The sequence below is a fragment of the Protobothrops mucrosquamatus genome, unplaced genomic scaffold, assembly GCF_001527695.2.
Source record: "Protobothrops mucrosquamatus isolate PMUCROS unplaced genomic scaffold, P.Mucros_1.0 scaffold_52, whole genome shotgun sequence".
NCBI lineage: Eukaryota > Metazoa > Chordata > Lepidosauria > Squamata > Viperidae > Protobothrops > Protobothrops mucrosquamatus.
In genome coordinates this window covers 258,207-281,466 of record NW_015386128.1, presented here as the reverse complement: position 1 = coordinate 281,466, position 23,260 = coordinate 258,207, and the positions used below count along the sequence as shown (strand labels likewise).

The 23,260-nt window shown below is 41.2% G+C and overlaps 1 protein-coding gene across 1 annotated transcript in view; it reads left to right on the top strand.

Annotated features, from left to right (window-relative positions):
- The first annotated feature begins 3,777 nt into the window (after positions 1-3,777).
- Positions 3,778-23,260, top strand: part of XYLT2 (xylosyltransferase 2) — a 49,437-nt gene continuing 29,954 nt past the window's right edge. Inside the window, exon 1 of the mRNA XM_015811788.1 lies at positions 3,778-3,912. Within this exon, the coding sequence (XP_015667274.1) occupies positions 3,778-3,912 (135 nt within the window). The remainder of the gene's footprint in view (positions 3,913-23,260) is intronic.

Below are 23,260 nucleotides of genomic sequence, written 5' to 3'. Positions count from 1 at the left end.
CGCCTACATCGTCCATATAGGACGACTCGGGAACTCAACTCCTACCCCGGGCAGCTCACCTATCCCCTTATGCCCAGGGGAAAGGTATCAAGCCGTTTGACAGCTGATGCTGGCTGTCAAACCGGCTTTTACGCAAAACAGGCGGGAGGCAGCAAACAGCTGCGACCGACGAAATCGCCTGCCACCGGAAGTCTCCTTTCTTACTCTTTTTCTGTTCTCTCTGCAACACTGCATACTCCGAAAGTAAATAGCACAATGGATATGCATGTAACTGGTTAAGGACGGTTGGCATAAATTATACTTCTATTGCAAATATATCATGAAGTTCTAGCAAACACTTCTGCATGATAAACTTAATACATAGTAGAGGAAGCCACATAGATATCTATCCGATCAGGAATTAATCATCTAAGTTTAGAAAAAAAAAAGGATTACAACCTAGATCATTGCACAGCATAATGCTACAAACATGTCCCAAATTAAAAAAAAAGTTCAAACAAGGCAAAAAGAGCCCTTCCTCCTTTACACCTAACTATGACACATGCAATCCCTGGTAGCATTTCTTTTCTACCATGGCCCTCTGATGGCACCAAGATCTTGCCTTCATCTTGACCCCAGCCAATGGGTAAGACAACCTCAAATCATCTTTGGTGTACCAGCACTAAAGTACATGTAATCCTTGATTTACGACTGGCTGCTTAGTGACTGTTTGAAGCTATGATGGACCCAAAGCAAGGTACTTACAATCTCCTTCACAGTCAAGTGATTGCAATTTGAGTGCTTAGCAACTGGCCTGCATTTACATCTGTTTGCAATGCCCCGCAGTATTGTGACTGAAATTTATGTTTTTTGCTGGAAACCAATGTTTACTTCTGCTTTCCAGAAAAAAAAATGCCCATTTTGGGCAGTGGGTTTGTCTAACAACTGCAGATTCGCTTAATCTTTTACAACTTTTACACAAAAAAAGTTGTAAAATCAGGTTGGTCATGTGATGACCCATTTAATTACCGGCATGACTTACAACTGGGCTCAATTACAGTCATAAGTTGAGGACTACCAATAATAGTTTCCCTCTTATTCAGACATACTCCAAAGGTAGCCCCAACATGCATAAAAGCTGTTATAATGTTACCTGGTATCTTGGAGGAAAATGAAGAGACAGTCAGCGACTAAGAACAAAGACAACAGAGTTCAGATCCCAGCAGGTCTGGCAGAAGGAGCATGTTGTGGGTTCCATTCATCAAGGACCTTAGTTTGGCTGGATCCAGGAGAGGAGCCTTTTCTGCAATGGCACTTGCCCTCTGGGACATCATTCCCCACAAAGTGAGATTGGCTCCAACTCCCTTAGCCTTCCAGGAAGTACTACTTACTGTAATACTTGGTTCTACCATCAGGCCTAGGGATACCATGGAAGTATGAAGCCTGTTACATGGTTGCATTCTGGGTAGTTTGGAATGTACTCTCCCTTTTTGTTATTGTAGTTTTTAACTGTTTAAACTGTGTTTTAATGTTTATGGATTTAATTATCTTATTTGGCTTTGCTTTTAATTGTGTGCGATCCAATAAAATCCTTGGAGGCAAAAGAATCAGAAGGAGAAAGTTCACAGGTAATAATTAAATAAAAATCATTATGTTTATAAGAAGTTATTTATGATGCTACTAGAAACAAAGTGCAAAAATGTGGCCTGCCAGTTTTCCTGTTATGGCCCCATAGTAATTTTACAGGGCAAGAGGAATGCCTTAACTTTTGCCAGCGACTAAAAGCCCATTGGATTGAGATGAGCAGCTATAGAAATGGAATATGTAAATAAAAATGTACCAGTTTCACCCTAGGAAACTCCTGAAACTCTTCTCTGGTCCCTGTCATTTTTGGAATAAGACCCTTCACAGGCCACACAAAACCTTGTAGGGGCCCTGCCACTCCTGATTTGAATCCTGTCTCCTCCAGAATGCAAAGCAGTTGACATGCTGTTTGCTCTGTCTCCATTCTCTTCCTTCCAGTTTTGTTTTCATAATTAAGCTAATAGATTGATTTTGTAGGAGAGTGGTGTCAAATCTACGGTGGCAAAAAGGAATCTAGGTATTTTATTAAAAGGCAAATGTTTCTGTGATCTGCAGGTAGGACTGAGTGACAAAGTTCCAATAGAACAGTATCTATAGCTCAGGGTTTAACTGTGGGGTCCTTGGTGTTTTCTGAGTTTGGTTATTGGCTTGCAGATGTTTGATTGCCTAATTAGGTAATAACATCAGTGCAAGTTGAGTGTGGAGTTTGCTCCCTGTTTATATACAGTAGCTTGCCCTATCAGTTTTAGTGCGGGTATGATTTTCTCCTTGGTAGTTCCTTGGTAAGGATATAGTTTTCTGCTTTTTTGTTTGCCTGGTGTTAATCCCTACTTATCTGGATGTTAGCTGCTGGAGATGTGTTCTGCTCTTTTTCTTATCTTTTGTATTGTCTCTTTTGAATGGTGTGTAAATATGATTTATTTCTATTTGGCAATTGATGACTGATTTGTCTAAATGTCAAGCTTCCAGGAATTGGAACAATGAGCAAACTCCACACTCACTCATACTGAAGATGATCCAGTTATTGAGGGAGATTGTTGTCTGAGTAGATATTTAAACCTAGATGTTTTTAAGTGCATGTAAATTGCTAGAAGGTGGATAACCCCACCTTGCAGCTCTGGAATACAAAGAACCACCACCTTCTAACAATGGTAGAGAACATTAACTATCTTTGCAGCACTAGATCCTGAATCACACCACACTGACCTTTCCACAAACAAGTCCATGTATGAATAACATCAGAACTCTTGTACATCTTGTACTCACGTAGAGTGTGTGTGAGCAGTTCGGAACTCACATTGTCAAAACAACAACAAAAAAGAAAATAAATCGGTCCAAACAGCTTTACAACTAAAAAAACAAAAAAGCGCATGCGTGTTTTAAAAAGTGCCCCCTTCCTTTAATATTATATTTCCATTCTTCTTTTTCTACAAAACATCTCAGAACGGCATGTTGCAGATCTGTCTCATTCATGCAGATTAAAGCCGTGGAAGAGTTCCCGCCAAGGTCACCCAATGGATTTCCCCCTCCACTGTCCCGATTCGGCCGGAACAAAAGTTCTTCTCTACTCATACCAATGCCCGTTTCGTAGTTTTTCATCCTGCCTCCAATTCTGTCCCCGTCGCTGATTCCTTTTGAATCCCTCCCCGTACCCACCTCACGTCGTACAGAAAGGGCTGCTGCGGGAGGTGGGCGACCTATGGCCGGGCACGAAGCGCCAGCGGGGCGGGGGGGGGGAAATATTCTTTGCACTTTAAAGGGGAGAAAGGCGAGGAGCTCCCCTCGTGCAAACGCGGCTGTCTGTTAGCCTTGACGAGCCCTATTGGCAAGGATCAAGGAGGAGGTGGGTGGGAGGCTCGTCAGACGTTCAAGCAGCGAGTTCTTTTCTTCTCCGGGATGCATCGGTCCCCGTCAGTCCGTCTCTCTCCCTCCCTCCCTCCCTCCCTCCCTCCCTCTCTCCATCTTTCCCATCCTGGGATTTCCAAAGCTGGCCGAACACACCAGCCTCGCCTTCTCGGCAACTGTTCTCAGCGATCGAGGTTGCGATCCCCGGCCCCGCCCCTTCCCCCGTCCCCGCGCGTGCGAGCGAGCGTCCGCGCTGTGCGTGCTCGCGCCCGCGGTCTGCAGGGTTTCTCAACTCTGCCGCCTTCTTCCCCGGGCTCTTCCTTGCTCTCCTCCTACGCCCTCCCCCTTTGCCCGCCGCCTGGAATGAAGATGGTGGCGAGCGTCCGGGTGCAGAAGCTGGTTCGCCGGTACAAGCTGGCGATCGCCACGGCGCTGGCCATCCTGCTCATCCAGGGCCTGGTGGTGTGGAGTTTCAGCAGCCTGGAGGAGGACGATCAGGGAGAGGTGAGGGCAAGGCAGAAAGCAGAAGCGGGAACCTGCGAGGATTGCATCGCGCGGGAGAGCTGCTATCTGCCCCCCCCCCCGGGGAAAGGAAGAAGGCTGGCGCCGGGGAAAGTGGGCGCTGGGGGGTCGGGGCGGGATCCGGTGCCAAAAGCTGCCGGATGGACTTTCCAGTCTGGGGCTGGGAGAGCGGGAGAGCTAAGCGGCGGCGCATCGGATCAGCCCTGATGTACGGGTAAACGGTGCTCTCTGGAGTGGAAAGGCGTCCGTCCGCTCTCGGAGGCGTGCGGGTGTTGATGCCTTCGGGTCAGGCGTCACTAGTGCGTGAAGAACTGAGTGGGGTAGAGGTGTTGGACGGGAGCGGAGTACTTTGCCACGGGGAATTGCAATGGGGAAGTGGGAGAGGGGCCGAAAAGCAAGAGCCGCCCGGACGATCGAGATATGATAACGGGGATGGGTGGGGGAGGGGGGGAAAGAATCCATGTAGTTTGGGGAGTGGATAATTCGTGTGGCAAAAGCAGGGCTGAATCTTGGAATTGGCCTTTGGAAAAAAGAGTATAAGGACTGTCATACAGCGAACGAAGCGGCGAGGATTCGCGTGCGGTAGCTTGTTTCTCTGAAGGAGGACCGGGAGCTGTTTCCCAAAACCTCCGAGTCTTGTGAAGTTACTGTAATTGGAGCTTGGAATGAATGCAACCGAGACATTGGCTTGGTCTTGCGGATGGGAGACCGCGCTTCTTCGTACTCCCTCCGAGAAAACTTGGTGTGGCGATCTAGAGGCACGTAATTCCGAGCAGTTGGCAGATTTCCCTATGGATCCTTCTGCAATTAAGAAACATGGGTTATGAAGCCCAGCTTCCCTTTAATAAGAGCGACTATATATAGGAAGCTCCCGGATTTCTTTTGGAACTAGAGATCTGAAGATTTGCATGTGTTTGGTAAACGAAATGCAGAAGGGTGGGATGTGAGGTGGTGTTGCAGCAGGAGGGAATAAAGGGATGTTAAGTGGTGTTAAATCATTATTAAATGCAGTACAGAAAAAATGGAAAATATCTGGAAAATTGACAGATAAATCCTCTACTTCAAGGCTGTGTTGCATGTTAGAATTGCTCTGAGTTGCTCTGTGACGCTACTATATTGTGAGCTATATCTATATATGGATTTTATTTTTGTCACTCTGTAGCATACAAAGAATCTCTTTTGGCTTGGTTATTTCCACTGGGCATGGCAAAAATAATCTCGCCCCAGGAGGTGAGCTGCTGTTAGATATTCTAGACAGTAATCAAGCTACTGAGAGAGAACAGGGCCTGCATGGGGGAGGGAGGGGGAGTATCCAGAGCTTCAGGACAGAGACTAACAACTTAAGCCCTACTATTCACCATGTAGAAATATAGTAGCCCAGACAGGGAAATATTTCAAGGAGGAGAAAAGTAAAACAGGTGTAATTCCTGCTAGGCCCTCGATAAATGATTGTGCCTGGTTCTATCTACATTACCATGTTTATTGTTCTTCACCGAGTTTCAAACTAAAGTTGGTTTGGCATTTTTCTTTCAATCATATTCAGGATATATGTACTTACGTTCAGAGTTCTGAACGTACATTGAAAAATTCACAGCAAAGGTCAACCTCAAGTTTATTGAAGAAGTAAAACAAAAATAGTAATAATGCCTATCATTTTTTGTTTGTTTCATTGATATTTGTGGGGGGTAGGAAATATCCTTGGACGTGAATTGAGAAGCATCAACTTGGAATAACATAGAAATGTTCATTTTGTTACATATGAGAATTTGGAAATTTGGTCATGCTAAGTCATTCCATAATTTTCAACATGCCTTAAGATGAACAGATGTGTGTCTGTAGGTATGTGCATGTGTGTGTACATGTGTGTGTGTAATTAAAATAAAGTAGTTATGGCTGGAGTTTAATCCTGGTAAAGACATTCAAGTACCTGAAGAATTTGAATTACTTGGTGCTGTGAAGTTCTCCATTATTCATTCCTAATTTGGGTTCTTCAGAATTTGCATTTCTCCTCCTGATTTTCTTAATATAGTAGAGCAGCTTTTTGAAAGCCGTATTGGTTACGGAATATCCAGATACATGTATTGTTTTTTGCAGGTATATAAAATAGCCTGGTTGTTTGAGATGGACTTGATCCTTCTTATAAGGCCTACCACAAGAATTGTTAATATGCCTCTAACGTCACATGTGGCAGGCTAATTATGAAGAGATTTATGTTTGGCTTTTCTGTTTGGAAAATCAAAAGTTATGGGTGACTTAAGAAGGCATCCTCTAAAAAACAAGGGAAAAGTCTCCAAACCCCTTATCATAGTTGAGTACTTTCCTGCTGGAGATAGTCTTGATTTACGACCGTAATTGAGACTAGAATTTCTCCTGATAAGCAAGTCACCCCTGATTTTATGACTTTTTTCACCCATTAATTTTGTTTGTTAGAAGCCAGCCGCAAATAGCCATCACACACACACACACACACACCATGCTGCAACAGTTTTAAATACATGCCAGTTGCCAAGCACCCAAATTTTGTTCACATGACAGTGGGGATGGTGTAAGTGCAAGGACCAGTTGCAAGTCACTTTTTTCACTGCCTTTGTAACTTTGAACAGTCGCTAAGGAACAGCTGTACGTTGAGGACTTCCTATACTTGTCTTCAGATTCTGTGACTTTTGGAAGCACAAAGTATTGCTTGGCAGTTAAATTAAAACTGCCACATAAGAAGAAGGAACAAATATTGCTTCTTAATTAAATGCAATTGAAGAAGGCATAGAAAATCAAACTTCTGGACAAGAAGTTCTGCCATTGTGACAGCCACCAGTTATGTGGATGCAGTCGGGTAATAATCCACATAACTGTTGCCCTCCGTTGCATTAGCAGCTTTGCCCTACCTGGCATTTTCCATATATTTTTACTACAAATTGCGTGTCAGTGGGGCAATCACTGGGGATTATGAGAGTTGAAGTCTAGCACATCTGGAGAGCAAGAAGCGGGACAAGGATCTTCCAATTAGAGAACAGGTTAAGTAGATTATGCAAAAGGTAAATCAGTCATATTGGTTGGAGCCTGAAAAGGCAGTCTTGGGGAATATATGCTTCACACTCTGGGTTTAATTAATTGACTTTGGACTAAATAATCATACAGTAAAGCTCCCCTAAGACTGTTATTTCAGAAGAATGTGATAAAAAGTAATATTCAGCCTGGCAACCTTTGGGCTAAAGTTTCATCCATCCTAGCAAGCATGAGTAAGAGCTATGTCCAAAATATGCTGGCTTTCTCAATTCAATTCATCTAGTCTGCCTGTTATTTTAATATTAGAGTGCTTTTTTAGAAGTCCAATTTGGTGTCTTGCCATCTGCTGTGCTAGAGGTCACTTTCAGTGTTCTACCAAATAAGGAACACATTTGCCCTATGGAGCTGTTAAAATGGCTGGACAAATCCTTCTGTATTGATCCTTCTGTGAGAATATTTTTATGGAACTGCTTTCACATCTGTTACCTCTCCTTCTTAGATGCTCAGGAGCTTTCTGGGTTTGTTTTTTTCTTTTAGTGGATCCTAATATCAAAACAAAGTTACTTACTCTTGTGATTCATCTTATTGAACACGTCAGAATATTCTAAAGCAGTGTTTCTCAAACTTGGTAACTAAAAGTTGTGTGGACTTAAGGTGCTGGCCTAGACACTGGGAGACTGTGAGTTCTAATCCCACCTTAGGTCTGAAAGCTGGCTGGATGATTTAGGTCAGCCTACTTCACAGGGTTGTTGTGGGAAAATAGGAAGAGGAAGAAGTATTGTCTGTGTGTTAGCTGCCTTGAGTTACTTATAAAAGCGGGAAATAAACAAATACTTTAGATTGTCGAATAGTTTATTTTTGTTATCTGAAAGGGTTTATGTATCTTCTCATTCAAGTGAAGACATGGAAGCCATCCTTCCTAAGATTTCTATTTAGTCTCTGATCACTTTATTGACCAAGCCAGTATTCTTTTGAAAAATGCAGTAGCTACATTATCATGCAAATTAAAACAGGCTAAAAAAAGAGAAGACAGTATAGATTTAATCAAGCCAATATAGAACTGTGATTCACAGTGCATATAAAATAATTAATGCAAAAGATGATGATTGCACTTTGCAGGGAGGGTGGTGTGATGTAAATAAATTAGAGGCTTATCTTTTATCTGCCATGATTTTATCAGGTTTTGATTGGATGGTTGCTTAAGGCACTTCTGTCAAAAAAATAAATTCCCAGTGTTTAGTTACTGCTTCTCTGAAAAAATATCCCTTAAGCCAATTACATCCTAAGATGTAATTTTAGTCAATTGCAAGCAAGATGACCTATTGATTTGGGGGCTGTTGGATAGTAGTCAGAGAAGTGATACTGTACTACAGTCCTAAGTGTGTCTGCTCTTGAACTTAATGGAGTTTACTGTTGTACTTGACAGGAGCGCAGCTTGAATTAACAGTGAAGAATTCAAAGGCTCTCCTAGTCATACTCCAAAAGTCAGTTGCCAAGTTGAAACTGAACTCCCAGTTCATGGCTCCTTTATTTCAGGAGAAATCCCACTGATTGTATTATGAAGATTCAGGAGCGGTAGTCTTTATGCATTTTGATATTGAAATATAAAAAAGAAACCAGCCTTTCCCAACACACCTTTTATCTCTTCATGATATATGAAAGCACCAGTGGTTGCCTGCAGCTCTGTGTGATTCCCTAAAGAGACAATTAGTTGCAAAGTGGGTTGTTTAAATCATGCCTTTTAAAGCAACAGTTTGGGATTTTCTGTTTTCCGAAAACTCTACTGCCCTTCCTGATTTCTTCAAGTTCTCTGTGAAGACAAAGGCTTTCGCTAAGTATAGTGTTTGTATGGCCTACCTTAAGAGAGAAATTGGATGCTGTTGTGGGTTGTGTTGTTCAGGAACGGAAATGGGAGTTCTGGAAGAGAAGGAAAAGAAGACGAACTTTTTAAAGCAATCCTTTAAAGCAGTGGAAGGCCCCGAGGCTGTACCTTGGGTGGGACCACATCAATATCATGGGTGGGGCTGAGTTTCTAGGCAGGGGTTCTCAACCTTGGCAACTTTAAGACTTGTGGACTTCAACTCCCAGAATTCCTCAGCCAGCAAAGCTTAAAGTTGCCAAGGTTCTAGAGGTTTCCTTTATTTTTATTTTAGAGCTCTTAATGCTCTTCCTTTCATGTTTTCTCATTTCCAATATACAGGGAGTCCTTGACTTATGACCACAACGGAGTGCAAAATTTCTGTTGCTAACCGAGATATTTGTTAAGTGAATTTTGTTCCATTTTATGACCTTTCTTGCCCTTGTCGTTAAGTGAATCACTGTAGTTACTAAGTTAGTAACACAGTTGTTAGGCGAACCTGGCTTCCCCATTGACTTTGCTTGTCCGAAAGGCGGAAAGGGTGATCACATGACCTGGGACACTGCAACGGTCTGCCGAGTGTCTGAATTTTGATCATGTGACCATGAGGACGCTGCAACGGTCCCAAGTGTGAAAAATGGTTATAAGCAGGGCTTTTTTTTAATCATAGGACGCCCAGAACGGAGTTCCGGCACCTTTTTTGGATGGAACCTTGTACGGTAGGCAAGGCAGGTTGTATGGCATGTGTGAGTTCCAGCACCTTTTTTTAAAAAAAACAAAAAAAGCACTGGTTATAAGTCACTTTTTTCAATGCCATTGTAACTTCTAATTAAACGAATTGTTGTAAGTCGAGGACTACCTGTAGCAGGAAACTACTGTCAGCGTTCAGCAAAGCAGTAAAGGATGGCTCCCGCCCTGTTGCTAGCAATCATGATGGAGTGGGCATGGAGGATCAGGAGCGAGGGAGATGCATCCCTGCTCCAGAATGTTGCATTTAACAAATACTTAAGAGTCCAAATTTCATCATGGTGGGTTGGGGATGGGATGGTAAGGGATGGGGTGGTAAGAGGTATCTTTCTCCTACATTGTACAAGTTTGCAGCAATTAAAAAATACACTGTTCATATAAAGGAACTACTAGGAAGTGTATTATTTGGAAAAAAAACCCATAATTTTAAAGTCACCAATATAGCATATCTGTGTATACATAGTCCCATTGTTGAAACAAGAGGATGTTCTTTTAAAAAGCAACATGAAATAGAATGTAAACAGGCTTCATTCTAAAGCGTACATTCAAGAAATAAAGTCCTTTAAATTCATGTGGCACTTCAAAGTAAACATGGTTGCATTCCAGCTGTGGGGTCCTCAGTTGTTTGAAGTGTCTCTTGGTTGCACTGTTTTATTTAAAACATCCACTGAGAGCTCAAATTGGAGAGATAAGAAACATCTCTGTGAATATTTTATGCTAATTTTATTTATATATATGAGGAAATTAGAAAAGTGCATTAACTTTGCAACCTGACATGTTGAACAGAGAGCATTCGAAAAGGAGCGGGGAGCAACTCAATCTTAACAAGATAATCTCAACACCTCTACATTGGTTGTATAAAAACAACAATTACATGTTAATACAGGTAGTCCTCGACTTTCAACAGTTCATTTAGTGACGGTTCAAAATTACGACTGCACTGAAAAAAGTGACATGATTGCTTTTCACAGGAGTGTTGCGGCATCCCCATGATCAGGTGATCAAAATTCAGACTCTTGACAACGGACTCATATTTACGACGGTTGCAATCTTCTGACAAGCAGCTACAGTGATTCACTTAACCACCGTGGCAAGAACAGTCGTAAAATGGGGCAAGACTCACTTAACAAATATCTCACTTAGCAACAAAATTTTGGGTTCAATTGTGGTCGTAAATCAAGGGCTACCTGTACTTTGTTAGGTATTCCAGTTCATATATTTGGGGCAGACCTGGAATACTTGCTCCTGGTATCTCCAGACTAAAGCGCAGAAAATCCAGAAGGCAGCAGGATGGACTTTTCTAAAGTGCTAAATTTACTAAGTACCAAAATTCTTCTTAAGATTTGTGAGTGCCTGACATAATGTGCAGGGATAATCATGTAATGGTGAAGAGCGTTGCTCTTCATTCTATACAATTTGAGTAAAAACTGTTTCCCCCCCCAGAAAAGGATTTTTTTTTTAAGACCCTTACATTTCGACTTAGAATTTGGATAACTTCTCATCCAGTCTGTAACTCACCAAAAGCAGCTTATGTGCTGTTTCAGAACATAATCTGCGACTCATGGAAGTCCCTTTTCCCTTAGCCTTCATGGCTGAGGATAATAATTGCTAATGCTTCAGAAATCAAAAGCGGAGGATCTTTAGGTGTTGGGGTAGCTAGGGTATGGAACAGTCACAGCTTATAGCTTTGTTTATTTTTCTCAGTATTTTGTAATTGGGAGAATTGAAGCTTCAGAGAGACATGTAATGGCTGGGGTGAGAATTGACTTAATTATCTAGAGTCTGTAGGTTGAAACTTCTAAAAATTCGTTTCAGGCACAGAAAGGAATAACCAGAGAAGGGATTAGCAGTTCTTTGATTGTTAGGTAGTGTGACATCTCTGTGGAAAAAAAATATAAATTCTGGAAGCCAGGCTTTCTGCATTTCCTTGCTAAACTTTAGGCTCCAGCTGATATATGATAGTAGTTGATCTCCGGATCCCTGCTTTCAAGACTGGATTGGCCTGTGATTCTTTTGTGTACAAAACCTTCTTTTGTACATGCTTCAGTTTCTCTTCTGGCAAACCCAAGTACATTTCATGTAGAATCCACACACAAAAAAACCCACCAAAATAATATCTGAATGAATCTGTTGGTAAATAAATCTGTTGGTTTTTCAAAATATCCTTAAAGCCCAATCTCCTAAAAATTGTGAATATGATAGAAGAAATCATTTCGTACTACTAGTCGATGGTATTTGACTGTTCTTAGAGTTCATTTAAAATAAAATGTGACGTGGATCAAAATATATGGCCCAATGTTGGCTACTGCATGATGGAACTTAATTTTCTGCTTCTTCTGTTTATATACAAATAGATCAACATCAGACTAGGGACAGTGGCAGGCGTATGGAAAGTTATGTTCGCAGCCAGGGGATTGGGACAACGAATGAGCTGGGTAGAACAAGAACAGAACAAAAGTAATTGCTACAAAAATTATTGCTTACTGGATCAGTCTGGAAAAAGCCTCAGATACTATACATTGCATCCCTCAAATGTCTAGTTGTGCAAACAAAAGAGGAAAGGGGGAGGGGGTGCCTTTTTGATCATGAGCCAAAGAATGAAACAATAAAATGTTGATTTTCTTAGGAATAATGTATAAGCCATATTTTCTTGGTTGTATTTTAAATTACCGTCATTCTCCTTGTCTTAGATACTAAACCCTTTTATTCCCATACCCACCTGAAGTCGGTATTTTAAAAAGTATCACCTTATGTTATTGTATACAACAAGCTAGAAATACAGTGAAATATGGGACCTACAGTGGAAGATTAGATTATAAACTTACTTGAACTTGCAGAAATAGCGACACTGACCAGTTTGGTCAGAGGGAAAATGATAAAAGGCTTTTCGGAAACACTGGAAGCTTTATGGGGACTTTTGGTTGAAACAAGAAGAATCGAATTGATAATGTTGGGATTTGGAGATTTAAAAGGACGAAGAGATTGGGGAAAAGCTTAAGATTATAATTACTTGATAGATAGGAGGGCAGACGGTATAATGGCATGCTCTTTTATTTCTTTGTTTAATTTCTTATGTTCTTTGTTTTTGTTGGGTCTGTATATTTTTAATTTCTGTATATTTTAATTTCTAAATTAATAATAAAAAAAATCTCTTCTGACCCCTATGCAGAAGAGTCTTCCTCAATCTCGGGTCCTCTACCAGAGAAGAGTTTGAGGGTTGTGCACATTACCTTAGCTGTTCCTAGCACTCTTATGGACAGAGAGCGACAAAGTTGTTCCTGGAATCTGTTGGAGCTTCTCCCCCAACCTAGGAGTCACAGCCTCTAGTGCTCCTACCATCATTGGGATGACTTTGACTTTTATTTTCCACATCCTGTCTAGTTCCTCCTTCAGACGCTGGTACTTCTCCAGTTTCTTATACTCCTTCTTCCTGATGTTGTCACTTGGAGCCTCTACATCTTTAACCTCACTGTTTCTACTATCATAATGTCTGGTTGATGACCAGGACCTGCCTATCAAGATCTTAGTTATATTATTCTCCATGACCTTCTCTGGAATCTTCCATCTAGACTGGGGGGTGGTCTAGCCCAGAGGTGCCCAACCTTTTGGGCACCAGGGACTGGTTCCATGGAGGGTGCATACCGGAGGGTGCGTGGTTTTGTATGCTGCCTGCATCCCGTGGATGTGGCTTTACTTGTTTGTGCGGTCCGGTTGCTGGCATGCTGTGGCCCAGTACTGGTCCACAGACCGGGGGTTGGGGACCCCTGGTCTAGCCCATATACTGCGCAGATGTTCCTGTATGTACCGGTAGTACCAGCCATTTGGTTGTACCGCTCAGGGTATGTTTTTGCCTACATCTTACATGCATCTTACCACTATGTATTAGACTGCCTCAGAGGCCTCACTGCAGTCTACACCTCAGATCCTATCTAGTGTGGTAGACCCCTACTTCAATGGATCTAATGCTTATTGCCCGTTCTTGTGCTGTTAGGGATCAGTGCCTCAGTGCTGTCTTTTAGTCCAGCCCTTTCCAGCCACTGGTAGAATATCCCTACCACCCTATGTCTGCCACCCTAGCTACCCATCAGTGGTACCTCCCATGCAGTGTTTTGTTTTGGCATGGCACTTCCTCTGCCTCTGCTTGATCTTCTGCTTGATCTTCTTCCCATGTCTGCTGCTGCCTCAGGCATCTCAGCAGCTCATCTTTTGGTGCCATTTTACTAATCTGCACCTGGATGCTCTGGATTTCATTCAGGACAATGGCTTTGATACTCACTACATGCCACTTGCCTTCTTTCTGGCTTGTGTATAATCTCTGGGTGTTGGACTTGGGATGAAAATCTCTGTTCATTGTGAGGTGCTCCCAGACCTTCATATCAGCAGCCCTCCTTTGGGCAGTTCACTATACTGGCAGGCTATCCAATGACTGACAAGGCATATGTGTTGATGCATGTGGATCTTCTTCCCACTGAGATGGCTCTTCAGGACCTGTGATATTTGGATGTTGTTGTCTTCCTTGCCTCCTCCTCATGGTTTCCATGTCTGCTATGTGACCTGCTGTTAGTTCCACCTCATCAGTCGTAACTACTTTATTATCATCCAGCCTCATCTGTAGTCTGAATGACAATGTCCTCACCATAGATTCATGTCAGGTGGATCAGCAAGTCGATGCTTAGCATACAGCTTGATTTATCTAGAGGAAGTGCTGATGTTAGTTCTACTCTTGAACTTGTATCCATATCTGGGCTTTGTATTTATGTGACTGAGGGAATTCAGGCCTATGCAGAACAGCAATGAGAAAAGTGCATCACCTTGGTATATGCTGCTCTTGATGGCTATTTATGCAAGCTGTTTGGAGTTGACTTCTGGGATTGTCTTCCACAATCCCATTGAGTTCTTGAGGAGGGTCCTTAGTGTCTTGCTCACTTTGTATGATGCTAGGTATTCACAGATCCATGTGTATGGCCTTGAGCCATAGACTTTCCTATAGTCTATCCAGGTTTTGCTCAGATTACTCTTACTAGACCTTGAATCTTGGGCAATTGCTATATCTGTGAACAACTGGTGTTTTGAGCCCCTGATGTTTTTCCCAATGTTCTTCTGAGCTGTGCCCATACGACATCTGTGATGTCCAATAGGACTTTCCATGTTCTGTGGAGGCAGGTTATTGGCTGGTAGTTAGAAAATGATGTTTGCGGACTTCCGGTTTTGCATTGCAGTGAGACGGGATGCAGGAAGGCAGAGCTCTGCCTTCCACGACCACTTTCGCCCTGAAAAGGTCCTAAAGTTGTCCCGAAGAGGCGATGAAGAAGGAGGGGTGTTTTGTCGATCACAGAGAGACGTCAATCTCTCCCTTCGATCTAAGAAAAGCCCTCTAAACCGGCAGAGGAAAGACCGGCCACACCTCTGCGGCCGGCCATTAGCTGCTGACAACTGAAGAACAAAAGCTTTAATTAGCACATCGTAAACAGCATGTTTGGGCTGGGTGAGAATATTGATCCTTTCTTTACTATTTTATAACTGAATTATCTGGGAAAGTCTCCCAAGAAGCTTAAAACTTCCAGATGTGAACAGAAGCAGCGTTTTAAACTTTTTATGGGGGACAGAAATACAAAATACTGAAGTGAAAGTAATACAAAACTACAGTTTTGATAAACCTGAGAACTGAGATAATTGTTAAGATTTTCTCTTTGGGAAAAAAAACTATTGAGATGAAATATAAGAAATTCAAGAAATCAACCCTTTGTTTTAAGAGTGGACAATGGACTTTGAATGACATCTAGTGGTGGATTTGAGTACAGCACTATAACTAGCTCCTTGGCTGCTTGGTGACTTTCAGTTTAAGAGAGAACAGTTGGCAATAAAGGAAAACATGTTGGCATATTTATCATCCTGACCTTCATGGACTATAAATACCTACTGGGCTTGGACTTTTAACCTCAAGAGCCAGAGGGAGAGAAAGAAAAAAATGACTTTTGAATACCTCTGGCTGCAGGGAGGTTGAACATTATGAACACTGGTGACATTGTGGATTACAACCTTGTCTGACTGATAATTTTCAGGATACTTGAGACAAAGGATTACTATAAAATATTGCTATTAGGACTTATAAAGGCTATATACAAATAACAGAAAACTAGAGGAAATTTTGTTCCACTCTTACTGAGACTGGTGGTACCACAGGATTTCTAGGAATGATGCCTCAAGAAAAAACAAATACCTTTCTCCAAAATACACCTGATGACAAGGAAGAAGATTCTAGAAAATGGAACATAGAGCGGGCAGGGGAAATGTCTAGGGAATATGGATGGGCAGAGTTCCTCCCCCAAAATACTCTACCTAAATTGTCTTTCTCATATCAAGCAGCTTTCACAAAAATAGAAAGAAAATTCTTGGGCAATTTAATTGCCTTGGCCTGGAAAGCTGCTTGGCAAAAAAAGAAAGCGAGAGTTAGACTTAAAAACCAGAGGATTTGATCTGTCAGAGGGGGACTATCTTTAATATACCTGTTTGAATCTGATTAAGAGAACGGATGATCCTCAGATATAACTAGATTTTTATAATGGAAGATATGATTTAGAATTAAAATAGCATTTTTTTCTTCTTTTGATATGGGGAATTTGAAAATAAGAGAAGGATTGGTATGAATAAAATTTTTTAGCTGTATAAATGCAATTAATATTGAGAAAATCATAACTGACAAAGATATTTTAAATATTGGTGGGAAATCAAACTTAAGAGCACGAACCGGGATATTGACTTATGAATTGGTATTATTGTTATTTCTATAACACTAGTAAAATATGATGAAGATAACTATCTAATTTTGTATACATCAATAGTACTAAGAATCGTAATTGTTTAATGAGAGGAAAAGGGAAAGACATGGGGAAGAAAGGAAGATCAAAGAAAAAATACTGGATTGTGCAGTACTGAATAGATTTATATTGAAGAAGCTAATGTTAAATATGGGAACCCAGACAACATGTTGTTTATTAAGCTCTAAAGGTTGTAATTTTAAAAAATTAATACAACCTATTTAAAAAAGAAAGAAAGTGATGTTCCTTTGTGGGGGTCTTTCATAATTAGCACTGCCCTTCCTTGTGTTAGATAGTCTGGTAGAAGCCAGCTGCTAGCAGCTGGTTCATCTATGCTACTAAGTGTTCATGAATGCTGTTAGTTTCTTTAGCCAGTCGGTGTGGATTATGTCCAGATCAGATGCTGTCCAGCTCTTTATGTTGTTTTTTTTTATGTTTATGTTGTTGACTCACTGTGTACTACCGTGATGGCGACTAGTTTCTTTTCTGGGGGATACGTATATAAGCACGTAAGTATCACGTTATGTTTTACCAAGAAATCTGTCTTTTAACGAATGGCCAAGTAAATCCGCAGTCCACCTGTTCTACAGGTATAGGAATCTGAGCTGTGACAGATGGTAAAGCAGAGCCGTGAGAACCACCTGGGTAGAGGTAATAGCATTTTTCTTGTTGCCTGCCAAGATTGGAGGCTCTGGATGCCTTGAGGTTGTATAAGATGCTGTGTTGTTCCTTTTGCTTTTGAAGAATGTGTGGCTGCCCCTTTAGTGTAGTGAGGTGAAGCAAAAGAGCAAGCAGTGGATTTAGGGGGTGGGGGTGGGCATTTAATCTGGACACAGGCAGCGCCAGCCCAGAAATCTGCAGCACTGTATTTCTTTTCCTTTGTGTGATTCAAGCAGAAGAGACTTCTTTGGCATTAATGAATGCAGCAATTAGGAGCTACAGAATTCCTTAACTGGCAGCTGGTAGCAGGTGTAAAACCTGGACGGATGTGCTTTTGCCAGTCATGGTTCACATGAAGAGCTTCTGGGGAAAAGATCAGCCTACAGCTGTGTTTGGAGGCACTGTTTAGAAGGCCCAGCTTTAATGCTTAGCAGGACACATTTACAAGAGGAACAATGAAGAACAGCAAACAGGTGTTTTTACAGCTGGTCTTTCCTTGTCTTGCCTGTTGTTGCCTTGCATTGAAGGCACTTTTGTGTTGTGCTGAAGAGCACTTTTCTTCAAAAAGAAGATGCCATGAGCTTCATCACCGGAAGGCAGTCGAGAATACAGGAAAGGAAAGCTTTTAGCACAGATCCTACCAGGAATTCAAGTATTTAAATAAAACAGTTTTGTTCTGGGCAGAAATTAATGCGAATACATTCTGTGGTGTAGGCTCCCAAGTACAAGGTCCTTGCTTGCCCAGGCTGAAAGGGAAGCCGAGTTTCTTACTTTACAAGAGGATGGAACTGTCTCCTTCCTAGCAAGGATGCTTGTCAGGATGTGTGGATTTGAAAGGGGGAGCAAGACTTCCGTTGTTTGCCTGTCTCCTTCTTTGGCTTTCACCTCCTGAGTGGAGAAAACAGGCTTGCAAATCCCTGAACAGATGGCTCCGGCTGGTGACTAATGAACTGTTATCTCTGCCTGTTCTAGCATCTCTCTAGGATGCACATTTGAAGTAGAAACCTGAGGAAGTGTTTGATCTTTGTTTGTGTTAAGCTTGTTTAGAAGACAGAACTGCTGATTTTTTTTTTTAAAAAAAAATCCTCTGTAGGACAAGGTTGATCGGTTTGATCACTGAAATGTTAAAAATTCAGTGGACGGTGTGAAAATCAGAAAGGTGCAAACATTATGGGCTAGTTTAGCTTTTAGTGCATTGTTTTCAATAGATCAGAAGTATACTTCGCGGCATGTGTATCTCATTCGGTTGGCATTTATTTTCATCCTTCCATATTTTATCTTGGTTAGGATAAGCTTTTCTGGAATTCGCAACCAGTCTTGTTCAACCCATGAGCAATAGTGAGCAGCTTTTATTATTTTATTTTTTATTTTATTTTATATATTATTTTATATATTATATTACTAGCTGTACCCGGCCAAGCGTTGCTGTGGCTCAGTCTGGTTAAATTTACATCCAACAGATGGCACTGTTTTTTTAAAAAAAGCATGTTTTTACCTGTCACAGGTGTGACATCTATATAATATAATAGTAGGTATATAAAAACACGCGCATATTCGAATGCAACGTTGTGTCAAAATTTCAAAGCAATCGGTGAAGAACTTTCGGAGATTTAAGATTTTGAACAAACGAACATTTACATTTTTATTTATATAGATATTATATTATTATATTATTATTTTATTTTATTATTTTATTTTATTATTTTATTTTATTATTTTATTTTATTTTATTTTATTATTTTATTTTATTTTATTTTATACCCATCTCAACCACAAGGTGACTCTGGGCAATTTACAATGTTAAAAAAAATAAAACAGTACAACAATATGAATATAATAAGAGTAAAACATTATGAAAATACAAATTATGAGCTATAAATTAAGCTAAAAGATGGGAGGGAGAGAATAGGTTGAGCATGGGGGCGGAGGTAGGATCTTTTATTAATCTGTCCACCACTTCAGGCATGAGGTTCTCCTATTGGAGCCCCAGGTCAAGTGGCCGAGCCAGGTCTTCAAGCTCCTGCCGAAAGTCAGGAGGATCAGAGCTGACCTCACTCCTTTCCTTTCCTTTCCTTTCCTTTCCTTTCCTTTCCTTTCCTTTCCTTTCCTTTCCTTTCCTTTCCTTTCCTTTCCTTTCCTTGTCTGAAGAACCCCACATCCAGAATTCCACATTCAGATTGAGGAAAAGTAATTTAATGAGAAGATAATACCATACAACTTTTTAATTTTTGGATTGTGTGGGTTTCTGTAACATTCTTATGACCAGAGTTTATCCAGATTTAAGATTTAATTATTATCCTTCCCTTTTACTAGGGTGATATTTTTTTTACAAAATCAGTTTAGCTTGAATCAGATGTAACCCTTTGGATATTTTTTGAAATGGAAACTATAAATTTAAAGCTAAACCCAGGGTTGCCACTAAAATATAATAGATAAGTGATATCCCAGGAGGCAGAGGTATATATAGAATGAGTTTGTCATATCAATGGTCTGTGCTGGGACAAAAGACAGTAAAGCATTTTCTTCCAGGTGGAAAAGCACGTAGTTAAAATGGTATTTTATGAAATTTGGCCATTTTTTTCCAGATACACATTCTCCTTCCAGCTGACCACTTAGAAGGGGCAGCTTCAAAATTGTTTATATGTGAACTGGCTCTAACTCTACAAATTAATTTTAAGAAAAAAGGACAGTTTTCCATTAGTTTGTGTATGGTGGTGATGGTGGTAGATCGGAAATGGTCACTTCTGACCATATCATGGTGAGTATATGGATGTTGATATTTTAAGCTTGTAATTCAGAAATATTTAGAGCTAACCTATATCCAACCATCCATGGTGACTCAAAACAGAAAAGTTAGAATGTGAATTCTCTTTTTGACCTCTTGAGCAGTCTGCTTTGTTTGCACCTTCTTCCTTGGTTTTTAATACTTACCTATATACTTAGATTCTTGTAATAACAAGCTCCAGCATAATTTAATGATACCCGTATTAAAGTAATTGGCTTGAAAAAGAGCAGAGTGGGAGAGGTTAGAAGCCCACAATAATAGAGGGAATAGATATACTTTCTTCAACTGTCTTTTTTAAGTAAAGCACTTTCCCTTGAGGGGACATCAAGCAAGGTAATAATGACTTTTAATTATAAAGGTGTATAATAAAGGAGATTATATTCCAAATCCCGTATAAGCATGGGTGCCAATGTTTGTACAAGAATGTGTCAACTGAGCAGATTTTATTGACACATTCACTTTATATTTAAACTTATTCCAGGGTGTTCTCGTTTCTCAAAATTATGGTTAAACCAGTTGGGTAACTTTGTCCCTTCAATTACATACAAGTCTGGTCTCGTGAATCAAACTGAGCAAAACCAGGGAAACGGTAGAGTAGCTTTCCCCTCCTTGGTGTCTTCTAGGCATGTTGAGATCAGGAGTGTCTTGGACGTTAATAGTTGAGAATTTTTGGGAGGTGCATCTATACATACCTAGAGAGACACCAAGTTGAGGGAAGATTCAGTATTCTTCTTACTGTCTGACTGAAACAGGATAATGCATTTGTAGGAAGCTGTTCCGATGATAGAAAATATTACGATCAAGCAAAGAAAATTTGTCTTATTCCCAGTGCACATGGACCCATTTACACTATGCTAGCTTAATGTACAGACACACTAAATGCTTAGCATACAAAAATGGTGCAGAGAAGGTTGATATGGGGATTGGAAAGCCTTTTCTTCCTAGTACAATTTCATAACTGTCTCTGTATCCTTAATGGAGTAGTGCATTTAGTTATAGATCAGCCTTCCAACTGCCTCAGATTCAGTCAATTCCAGTGTTAGGCATATACTCTTGTGGTTGAAGGATGTTCTGTGTGAACAATCTGATCCTTCCCCCTCCTCCTTCCAATTGCATGCAACCCAAATTAAAAACAAATTGTGAAAAATGGAAATGGAAATGGCTGTAATGTTGCTTTTGGGGAGCAGCACACTTTTCTTTTTCCCTTTGTGCAAGCTATCAGAGTTGTAAGCCTAAGTAACCATCTTCCCACACACTTAAAAAACAGTGAGTGGGAGGGACTGTGTGAAAAGCTTTGCAGTCAGTTGTTATTTAAAATGAATTCAAATCTCATCATCTTTCTTTCTAATAGCAAAGTCAGCTGATGAGCGGCAACAAGATTGTAGCCAAAATGGGGCCACTGAGAAATAAGAGGAATATATCGCCATGCTCCGGGGAACCTTTGATGATTGCAAAAGTAGGGAAAATATTTGCAGGATAGGAAAGGAGGAAAAATAAACCCAGCAGTCTAAGGATGACTGTGTGGCTACAATAGAATGGGAATGAGAAGCAGAAAAGGGGAGAAAAGAAACTAGAAGACTTTGAATAGGTTCGTTCTTTTTTTCGTAGATTCCAGTTTGTCGATTATCAATAAACCAACAATAAAAATAATTGTCCCAAACTGTTAGGAATAAGGGTAGGAATGGTAGGAGGATTTTTGTGATGGACATTATAGCAATGGCACTTAGCGTTATATACCGCATCATAGTGATTTACAGCACTCTCTGGGTGGTTTACAATGTCAGCATATTGCCCCCTTTAGTCTGGGCCCTCATTTTACCAACTTTGGAAGGATAAAGGGCTGAGTCAATCTTGAGCCCCTGTCAGGATTGAACTCCAGGCTGTGGACAGAGTTTGCCTGCAATATTGCATTATAACCATTGTGCCATCAGGGCTCAGTATCCAAGAACAATACTAAATATTGTTTCAGAAGTACAGGTTAAGACTGCAAATTATTTGGAGGGTTGCACAGAGATGAGATGAGACTACCACTAAAGTGCCTTACTAAAAGCTTTGTGCAGCCCTAGAGCTAGTTTGAGAACCTCTTGGTGTAATAGTTAAAGTCACTGGGCTAGACACTAGGAGACCATGGTTCTAGATCTGCCTTTGGCACAAAGACAGCTGGGTGATATTCAACCAGTTGCTCTTTCTCAGCCTTAGGAAAGAGGCAGTCATAATCCATTTCTAAAATTCTTTCATGAACACTGCATGGATTTGTCCAGGCAGTCATCAGGTTTCAAGGTTAATTTGAAGGAACGCACATCCTAAAAACTAATTTAGGCTTCTTGGTGCTATTCTTTGACCTTTTGTTATAAGCAGAAAGAAGGGCACAGGTACAAGATCAGGTAGAAGATTTCATTGGAGCAATTTAAAATTATAGGAGAACTGGCTATCTGAACAAAAGAAGCAATGAATGGACAAACTGTTCGCCCTTCAAGGTAGTCCATACAAGAAGCCAGACTGATTACCAACTCTGTCTTTCTTGTAAGGCTGCATTAACAGAATCTTCCAAGGAAAGAGATGAAAACATCCCTCTTTCTTTCATTTTTTATTCTCCTGAAAACTAGGGGAAAATCCCTTCTGAAGCATTTTCAGCATCTCTCCTCCTTCAGACTCTTAAGTTCACTTAGCAGACCATTGTCTAGACCAGAGGTCCCCAACCTTTTGGGCACCAGGTACCAGTTATGTGGAGAGAGGTTTTTCCACGGACCGGAGAGAGTGCGGTTTTGTGTGCTGCCTGCATCCTGCAGATGGGGCTTTGCTTGTTTGTGTGGACTGGTTGCTGGCATGCCGCAGCCTGGTACTGGTCCACGGACTGGGGGTTGGGGACCCCTGGTCTAGACTGTGGCTTTTCCTTGTTTCTCCCAAAATCATTCCCACATGCTATTCCTTAATCTGGTACCTTCTCCAGCATGAGGGATGGATAATCCACTTGATTGGGTTTCCTGAAGTCCCTTGTACCCAATAAGACTAAGTCTGAGATAGCCACGCCTCCTGCCTGGCCACACATGCCCAGTTCAGACTTAGTCTTACCCAGACAAGGCGTGTTGTTTTCTCTGCTCTCCAGACTCAGGTTTTATTTAACTATTTTGGATATTTCTACCTTTCCCTCTATTCCTCAATTGTTTACTCCTATCCTTTCATTTGCTTTTCCCCCCGTTTGTTTTCCCTCATATAGGGGATTGAAGGGGGGTTTGTTGGTTTGTGGGCCCCTGCCTTCTCAGAGCCTGGTAGATCTCATTACGGTGTCCGGGAACTGGGGGTTGTGGAGTTCTTTCTCCGCTCGCCCCGGTTGATTGGCAGGGCTCCAAGCAGGCTAAAAGCCTGAAGTATTCAGCCAGACGGAGTTTCTGGACTCTGGCTGCTGCCGTTTTTGGCGCTGTTTTTCAGCGCGACTGTTCTTAGGGGTGCGCGGAGCTC